Source organism: Acinonyx jubatus, chromosome X (genome assembly GCF_027475565.1).
Source record: "Acinonyx jubatus isolate Ajub_Pintada_27869175 chromosome X, VMU_Ajub_asm_v1.0, whole genome shotgun sequence".
Lineage (NCBI taxonomy): Eukaryota > Metazoa > Chordata > Mammalia > Carnivora > Felidae > Acinonyx > Acinonyx jubatus.
Genome location: NC_069389.1, coordinates 20,948,231 through 20,958,242, shown reverse-complemented (window position 1 = coordinate 20,958,242; position 10,012 = coordinate 20,948,231). Strand labels below are relative to the sequence as shown.

The following is a 10,012-nucleotide window of genomic DNA, read 5'->3' as shown; positions in this document are numbered from 1 at the left end:
AAGCATATAAAGAAAAATGGAGTAAGCAGAGGAGTTAGTCTGCTCTTCCTCAGGGTGAGCAATACTAGGATTTGGATTTCAGGCCTCTATGCATAGCAATGACTTTTTCCCTGTGACTTTCAGCTAGGTGGTGACAAAGTTATTTTGCTTTCCTAAGCTCAGGGCTCAAAACTGGTGAGGTGTGATCCTACACAAGCCCAGTCTGAGAGGTAAAGTCGCTGCTTAACAAGAGTGCCCGTTCTCATTTGTTTCCTTCTTCTGTTGAGCTCCGTTTTACCCAGCCCTTGATACTGAAGGTTTCCTGAGGGGGTGACACTGAATTTCTCCACCTCAGAAACATTTATCTCTTGATCCAGTATGTTCAAGGCATGCACATTCACATTGGCATTCGTCATACTGGCAGACCAAGAAACACATTATGTAACAGGTTTTACTTGAAAATGTTTCTTATGTGCTTTTTATGCCATTCTGAGAAATTAGGCCAAATCATAGCTTTATTTTTATAAGTTCAGTTTTCCTTAACCTCAGAGATAGCTATTGAATATGAGTCTTTAGAGATACTACTTATCCTGTTACTTATTAAGCGTGACATGGTGTATGTGTAGTATACACGCCCTGCCCCGTGAGACCAAAATGGAAGGTGCCATTTGAAAACAAGGATCCAGAGCCTACAATTGGAGAAATAATGATTGTTTCTCAGTCTTCACCCTCTTCAATTTCTCTACTCTATTTGATGTTGTTATTTGTGCTCTCTTTGAGGCATCCTACTGCCTTAACTTCCAGGACACCAAGTTTTAGATTTTTTTACATAATGATTTTTATCATTTTTTATAAAATTCATCCATGCTGTGTTTTTTCAAGATAAGCAATAGCGGGGCACATGAATGGCCCAGTCGGTTGAGCATCTGACTCTTGATTTCAGCTCAGGTCATGATCCCAGGGTCATGGGATCGAGCCCCGCATTGGGCTCCACACTGACCATGGAGCCTGCTTGGGATTCTCTTTCTCTCTCCCTCCGTCCCTCTCCCCTACTCACGTCCCCTCTGTCTCTCTAAAATAAAATAAAATTTTAAAAAATTTTAAAAAGAAACTCTTTTTAAAAAAATAAAAAAGATGAGCCATAGAGAAAAGTATCAAAAAGCAAAGACTTACTCCAAATTACATCAAACAAAAATAAACATTGTTAAACTTAGTGAACAATATGCCAAACTTCTATGACTGTAGAGATGGGACAGAGAGATGGGTAGGGATGTACATAGATTAGAGAGAGAAAAAAAGAGATAGGAAAACAAACAGGAAAAGATAGAGTGATAAAGACCTCCTTATAAAATGGGATTATATTTGGGGTGCGTGGGTGGCTCAGTCGGTTAACCATCTGACTTCACCTCAGGTCATGATCTCACAGTCCGTGAGTTCAAGCCCCGCGTCAGGCTCTGTGCTGACAGCCTGGAGCCTGCTTCGGATTCTGTGTCTCCCTCTCTCTCTGATCCTTCCCCATTCATGCTCTGTCTCTCTCTGTCTCTCTCTGTCTCAAAAATAAATAAATAAATATTTTTTAAAAATTTAATGGGATTATATTCTAAATGTTGTGTTAAATAAGATGCATTAAAATTTATATGAATTTAAAAGGAAGAGAAGAAACTGAAGGCATATCCAGTTTAAACTGCTAGGTTGAACACATGTGGTTACCTCTAATACATCCTGAAACATCATTAAAATGAGAACAAATGAAGAAAGAAGAAAACAGTGTAGGTCCCCAAGGATAAAAGAGAATGGGGAAGAGCCCATAGCACACTATTTTGGAGAGGTGAAAGCCCAGAGATGAGCGGAAACCCATATACCCGTGTGTGAAGCCAGCAGTGAGAAAAGGTGAAACACATCACAGATTCCTAGTGACTTCAGGTGGCGACATGGAAGGCAGTGCTTAAACACTGCTAGAAAGCTGCTTTAAGAAGCAGATAGAGGGGCGCCTGGGTGGCTCAGTCGGTTAAGCATCCGACTTCAGCTCATGTCATGATCTCACGGTTTGTGGTTTCGAGCCCCATGTCTGGCTCTGTGCTGACAGCTCGGAGCCTGGAGCCTGCTTCTGATTCTGTGTCTCCCTCTCTCTCTGCCCCTCCCCCCCTTTCATGCTCTGTCTCTGTCTTTGAAGAATGAATAAATGTTAAAAAAAATTTTTTTAAAAGAAGCAGATAGAACCCTCATGCACAGTCAATGTAAAATGTTGCAGGTACCTTGAAAAACGATGGGACCGTTCCTCAAACAGCTGAACACAGTCATGGTATGACCAAGCAATCCACTCCCAAGAGAAGTGAAAACCTAGATCCACACAAAAGCTTGTGCATGAATGCTGACAGCAGCATTTTTATAAGAGCCAAAAAGCCTAAACAACTCAAATGTCTGACAGCTGATGAATGAAAAAACAGGATGTGATAGAACTGTGCAATGGAATATTATTTGGTCATAAAAAGGAATGAAACGCTGACACAGGCTACAACATGGGTGAACCTCAAAAACATTATTACAAGTTACAAAAACCACTCACCAAAGGTCACATGTTACATGATTCCATTGATATTAAGGGTCCAGAATGTACTGGCAAATCCAGAGAGACAGAAAGTAGGTTAGGGGGTGCCAGGGGCTGGGCAGGTGGAGGAGAAAGGGGAGTGACTCCTAACAGGTACAGGATTTTGTTTTCCAAAAATGTCTAAAAAGTATCATCGTGATATTTACACAACTCTGTGAACATACTAAAAAGTACTTAACTTAATAGCATCAATGGGTGAACTGTATCTCAAAGCTATTTTTTTAAATAAGTAATTGTTTCTTAAATTCCACCTATGAATGAAAATCACATGGTATTTGTCTTTCTTAGTCTGATTTATTTCACTTAGCATCATACCATCTAGATCCATCCATGTTGCTATAAATTTCAAGATGTCATTTTTTTTAAATGTTTTCTATTTTTATTTTTGAAAGAATATAAGCAGGGGAGGGGCAGAAAGAGAGGGACAGAAGATCTGAAGCAGGCTCCAGGCTCCGTGTGGACATGAGCAAGCCCGAAATGGGGCTTGAACTCACAAACCGCAAGATCACAACCCGAGCCAAAGTTGGATGCTCAACCAACTGAGCCACCCAGGTGCTCCAAGATCTCATTCTTCTTTATGGCTGAGTAATATATATATATATATATATATATATATATATATATATATATATACACATACACACATATATACATACATAATATTTAATATATTATAATATATATTATATATTTAATTATATATATAATATAATATATATAATAATTATATATAATATATTTATATTTATATTTATATTTATATTTGCAGGCAGAGTCCCTGTCTGCTTTCTTCACCATCATATCCCTGGCACCTGCACAGCATCAAACATACAGGAGGCACCTAGTGAAAACCTGATGAATGAATACAGACACTGGACAGCAATATCACACCTGTTTTTCAATTGGGATGTTGTGATAAGGAATAAATAAAGATATATATATATATATTAATATAAACCCACCCCACATCTTTATCCATTCATCCATTGGTGGACACTTGGTAATATATACAGTTGTTGAATCATTGTATTATACACCTGAAACTAATATCACACTGTATGTTAATTATACTTCAATAAAAAACAAAGTAGTAGGTTACATTCCCAGATGTCCTCCTTACTCTGCACAGTCAGGCCACGGGCCCTTCCCCACCTCTTCAGAAACTCAGAGACCTGTTCTCTTGTGAGGGTAAACCAGCAGGCTTCTGGAATGGGTGGCAGCAGGCCAGTTGAAGGCAAGAGTTCTTATGAAAGCAGCGGACTATGGGGCACCTGGGTGGCTCAGTCGGTTGAGCGTCCGACTTCGGCTCAGGTCATGGTCTCACTGTCCATGAGTTCGAGCCCTGCGTCAGGCTCTGTGCTGACAGCTCGGGGCCTGGAGCCTGCTCTGGATTCTGTGTCTCCCTCTGCCTCTGCCCCTCCCCCGCTCATGTTCTGTCTGTCTCTCTCTGTCAAAAATAAATAAACATTAAAAAAAAAAATGAAAGCAGCGGAATTTGAATAAGGGAAATTTCATGTACTGAACATAGAGATTCTTAGCCTTCTTTCCCATTCAGATCCCAGAACCCTGGTTGGCAGGCAGGATCTGTATGAGGGACTGTCTCCTAAAACCAAGACAAAAGATGAAGTACCTGCCTGACCTGGAGCCCTCGTGCGTAACAGTGGTAAGCAGGTATTATGGTGTGGTGGTTATGGACACTGACGATGGATCTCCATTCTCTAGACCAGAAACCTAACTGTGCTGGCTATTGGCTGAGAGGCCTCTGGTAAGTTATTAACCTCTCATGCCTCATCTATAAAATGGGAATAATCACAGAATTTATATTATGGGATTGTTGTGAGAATTAAATGTAAACACAAACAAGGCATGGCATAAGTTTAAGCCTCTAATTATTTTTACAGTGATTATTTATGCCCCATTCTTAAATGTGACTAGATAAAGCATGCCAGGCAGTTAAGGAAAGTGTTTGCAATGAAAGATAGAAATCAAATAAAACAACAGGGAAAAAAAGCCACTGGGAACAGAAAGCATGAAGGGAGATATGAGAAGACACTGTGACCCTGATCAATAATGGAATGCTAGCAAAGAACAAAAGTAAAAGAACAACAAAGAATGAAATAAAATAACTCCTGGTTAGAACTAAGAAAATAATTCAAAAAGGAAACCCATGGGGCCATGGGTCTAGCAAGGCAGAGACAAAGCAAAATTTGAATACGGTGAATGGAAGAGGGAAAATATGGTAAACGAAAACTAAGAAATTCTACATGACAGTGATGTGCCACCTGGTACTGTCTGTGGTCTCCTGCCTAGTGGGTGCTCAACAAATATTTTGTACATTAATAAATAAATCAATGAACGACTAGAGAACTTCAAGAGAAGCAACAAGCCATGTGCCACTGAGAAGCGATATGCTGGCACAGTAAATCTTTTCTGGAAAGCAATTGAGCAATATGTCTCAGAAATGCACAAGAAAGTTACCCCAATAATTATATTTCCAGTAATTTATCCTTGGCAAATACTCTCAGAAATGTAAGCAAATGTTTATGTGTAAAGATCTTCGCTGCAGTATCATTCCATAATCAGAAACTTAGGGAAATCTAAATATTCAGTAACAGAAGTTTCAGTAAATATATTGAATATACTATACAAGTTAGTGAAACTCATTAAAATGTGATTTTGAAGGCCATTTTATGATAATATGGAAATGTTCCCAATGATGGGTGAAAATGGTAGGACACAAAAAGAAGTAAACTATATCAAGTTTGAAAATGTCAACAACTTCGAAATAAACTTTTGTTTAAACCTAACCCTCATATGGAACCACAAAAGGCCCCAAATAGCCAAAGTAATTTTGAAGAAGAAGACCAAAGCAGGAGGCATCACAATCCCAGACTTTAGCCTCTACTACAAAGCTGTCATCATCAAGACAGCATGGTATTGGCACAAAAACAGACACATAGACCAATGGAATAGAATAGAAACCCCAGAACTAGACCCACAAACGTATGGCCAACTCATCTTTGACGAAGCAGGAAAGAGCATCCAATGGAAAAAAGACAGTCTCTTTAACAAATGGTGCTGGGAGAACTGGACAGCAACATGCAGAAGGTTGAAACTAGACCACTTTCTTACACCATTCACAAAAATAAACTCAAAATGGATAAAGGACCTGAATGTGAGACAGGAAACCATCAAAACCCTAGAGGAGAAAGCAGGAAAAGACCTCTTTGACCTCAGCCGTAGCAATTCCTTACTTGACACATCCCCAAAGGCAAGGGAATTAAAAGCAAAAATATACTACTGGGACCTTATGAAGATAAAAAGCTTCTGCACAGCAAAGGTAACAACCACCAAAACTAAAAGGCAACCAACGGAATGGAAAAAGATATTTGCAAATGACATATCAGACAAAGGGCTAGTATCCAAAATCTATAAAGAGCTCACCAAACTCCACACCCGAAAAACAAATAACCCAGTGAAGAAATGGGCAGAAAACATGAATAGACACTTCTCTAAAGAAGACATCCGGATGGCCAACAGGCACATGAAACGATGCTCAACGTCGCTCTTCATCAGGGAAATACAAATCAAAACCACACTCAGATATCACCTCGCGCCAGTCAGAGTGGCCAAAATGAACACATCAGGAGACTATAGATGCTGGCGAGGATGTGGAGAAACGGGAACCCTCTTGCACTGTTGGTGGGAATGCAAATTGGTGCAGCCGCTCTGGAAAACAGTGTGGAGGTTCCTCAGAAAATTAAAAATAGACCTACCCTATGACCCAGCAATAGCACTGCTAGGAATTTACCCAAGGGATACAGGAGTCCTGATGCATAGGGGCACTTGTACCCCAATGTTTATAGCAGCACTCTCAACAATAGCCAAATGATGGAAAGAGCCTAAATGTCCATCAACTGATGAATGGATAAAGACATTGTGGTTTATATACACAGTGGAGTACTACATGGCAATGAGAAAGAACGAAATATGGCCCTTTGTAGCAACGTGGATGGAACTGGAGAGTGTGATGCTAAGCGAAATAAGTCATACAGAGAAAGACAGATACCATACGGTTTCACTCTTATGTGGATCCTGAGAAACTTAACAGAAACCCATGGGGGAGGGGAAGGAAAAAAAAAAAAAGGTTAGAGTGGGAGAGAGCCAAAGCATAAGAGACTCTTAAAAACTGAGAACAAACTGAGGGTTGATGGGGGGTGGGAGGGAGGGGAGGGTGGGTGATGGGTATTGAGGAGGGCACCTGTTGGGATGAGCACTGGGCGTTGTATGGAAACCAATTTGACAATAAACTTCATATATTGAAAATAAATAAATAAATAAATAAAAATAAACCTAACCCTCTCAGCCCCAATCCAGATGTCACACACCATCTTTGAATCTGTTTCCCTCTCTTTGCCTGCTTGAACCACGCATGATACCCCCATCCCTTGTTCTTCTGAATTCCAATAGCAATCTAACTGCCCTTCTTTTTTAAGCTTCTGGAAGGCAAGAATTACATCTCAAATTCATGCCTCCTTTCGTAGCCAGTAAAATGCCTTGCACACAAAGCACTCATCACTTATTTGTAAATTCAAAGAAAATTATTATATGTCTATTGCATGCCTCGAACTACTAAGAAGTTAAAAGAGCATACACATGGACTCAAGAGATTTGGGTCCAAAATTAGGCTGTGCATGACTCTAGGCACATTAACCACATTAGGCCTCATTTTCCCCATAGTAAAACGAGAATGCCTAAGGCAGCGTTCCCAAAGAACCTTAAGATGCAGATTCATGTACAAATGCTCCCAAGAAAGACGAAGGTTGGGGGTGTCAGAAAGGGAAAAATCCAAACAAGGGTGTGATCTCAGGTAAACTCCCAGCCTAACCCTGACCAGGGGAGCTCCATTCACACATATAAAAGCTCCAACACTGCCCTACTTGAGTCATACTCAACACCTGTCAGTCATTGGCCAAGATGCCCTGTTGCAGGGTGGGACGAGGAGTGGGACCGTAACACTAAAGTCCCAGGCACTTCCTGCTCTGTGTGTCTGGGCAAAGCGGCTCCAGTAGTGCAAGTGTTGGCCATCCTTCAGAAGAAAGTCACACGTAGAGGCCTTTAGAAGCAAAAGAACACAGAAGCTGTGGGAGGCACAGCATTCTGGGTAGAGGTCAATGGCCACTACAGAGGGTTTTGGAGTAGGTGACCTCTAAGCAAGTTTTCTAATTCAAATTTCAACAAGAGTCATTTATATTTAATCTAGAAGATATAATCCATAAGAGACTCTTAGGGATTGAGAACAAACTAAGGGTAGATGGGGGGTGGGGGAGAGGGGAAAGTGGGTGATAGGCAGGGAGGAGGGCACTTGTTGGGACGAGCACTGGGTGTTGTATGGAAACCAATTTGACAAGAAATTAGATTTTAAAAATCTAAGAACAAATCTAAAAAAAGAAAAGAAAAGAAAAGAAAAGAAAAGAAAAGAAAAGAAAAGAAAAGAAAAGAAAGGGGAGTGAGCCAGGTTCAACTTGAATCAATTGGGTTAATAGGATTTGTAAGAAAATAGTTATTCCTATTCCTAAGGTATCTAGAACCAAATCTCCCTATCCCTGATATGAATACATTAGGTTATACGACAATGAAAATTAAGGTTGTAGATAGAAGGATGTTTAATAATTATCTGATTTTAAGGTCAGATTATGCTGAATTATCAGGATAAGACAATTATTTCACAATCTTCTCTAAATGTGGAAGGAGGAGGAAGAGAAAGTGTCACAGTATAGAAAATGAAAGTAGACATTATTTTTTTCCCAATTGTTTTCTTGTTAATTCTTTCCCCAATAGCATAAAATGAACAATAGTTCAGCTATAAAAACACCTGTGAATTCTTTATCTGGCTATCAAAATTTTATCTGTCATGAAATTAAAGCAAAAATAATCATTTTTGGGTATAAATATTTCACGAATAAGTAGTTATAAATTGATCGTAATTTTTCCACATTTTTGAAACACATTTTTTATCCTTTTAACCAAACAAATTAACACCAATGCAATGACAGTGGCATACACATTGGATACAAGCTTCTGGAAATCCAGGATTACTGGGTCATATCTCCATAACACAGTTGCAGAGGAGGAGATAATGATGTCCACCCAGTACACGACTACAAAGAAACTCACCAACAACAGGAGAGTCTGGGTGGCCCTTCTCTCTGGGGAGACCCTCGAGGAGAGGCTGGAGCTGTGTAGCTGCTGGCACTGCCTCTGATGCCTGGACAAGAGAATCACCATATATGCACTAGAGAGCAGCATGGCGCCTATAAAGAAAACATCCCTGGGTAATGTCAAAATGAGAAGCCGTCCCCTGATGATGGAGTGTGTGGGGGAAACGGAGCAGTATTTACTGACATGCAGTAGATTGATCTGGGTCATGTTAGAAGAAGCAGCAGTATACAAGATGCACTTACTATTGAGAGACAAACTAAGAAACCATAAGACAATAAAAGGACGGAAGATGCATTTTGTGCATTTATGTTTAAACCTGACCAACCTGGAGGTGCTGGTGCTGATGATGAAGGCCTGGAGGATGCTCAGGAGGCAGGTGATGTTCATGGACAGACATCGTGTCACTCTGTTCATGCAAAATAAAGCCTTATATTTGAAATCGTTCAGAAAGTTTAGTGTTTCCAACAGGTCTGTAGACAACAGCACAGTGAAGAGTTTCATCATGTGGACAAATGCCAAGTGACAGATGATCAGGCTGGTGGGCTTAGGCCTGCGATCCAGAAGGTGTGTGAAGATGTGGAAGAGAAGGAGGAAGCTGTTGGCTGAGATTCCTATGACTACTTGTAGATAATGTCGTATTTTAATAGTCATGTAAACGGAAGATGTGATCTTCATGGTCACAAAGAAAAAACATTTTTATCTGGAAGAAACGGGTCTCACATCAACAATATCATTTACTTTGTTGTCATACTCATCGCCACATCACAGTTTTCATTTTATCCATATTACTTCACCCAATTAATAAGTAAACCTATGTTGTATAGAGTATTAGAAATACAGTCTCTCTTAAATATGGAGAACAAACAGAGGGTTACTGGTGGGGTTGTGGGAGGGGGATGGGCTCAATGGGTAAGAGGCATTAAGGAATCTACCCCTGAAATCATTGTTGCACTATATGCTAACTAATGTGCTAACTAATGTTGCACTATATGCTAACTAATGTGGATGTAAAGTAAAAAAAATAAAACTAAAAAGAAGAAAAAAAGATATAACTTAAATCTATTTGGGAAGATAAAATAAACATATATAAAATCACTGGATGCTAAGTCAATGTACACTCAAACATAAACACCATTCAGAAAAAGAGAAAATGCTAAGTTTAATCTGAAAGACATTCTAAAGGGGGTAAATCTGCAAGTTAGC

At 39.8% G+C, this 10,012-nt stretch overlaps 1 protein-coding gene across 1 annotated transcript; it reads right to left on the bottom strand.

Annotated features, from left to right (window-relative positions):
* Positions 1-8,393: 8,393 nt before the first annotated feature.
* Positions 8,394-9,645, bottom strand: LOC106986813 (putative vomeronasal receptor-like protein 4). Its single transcript, XM_015085028.3, has one exon. The coding sequence runs from the start codon at positions 9,482-9,484 to the stop codon at positions 8,558-8,560; it is 927 nt and encodes a 308-aa protein (XP_014940514.2). The 5' UTR covers positions 9,485-9,645; the 3' UTR covers positions 8,394-8,557.
* Positions 9,646-10,012: the final 367 nt, after the last annotated feature.

Excerpts from the sequence above, each read along its gene's own strand:
- LOC106986813 (XM_015085028.3), bottom strand. The coding sequence starts at position 9,484 with ATGAAGATCACATCTTCCGTTTACATGACTATTAAAATACGACATTAT.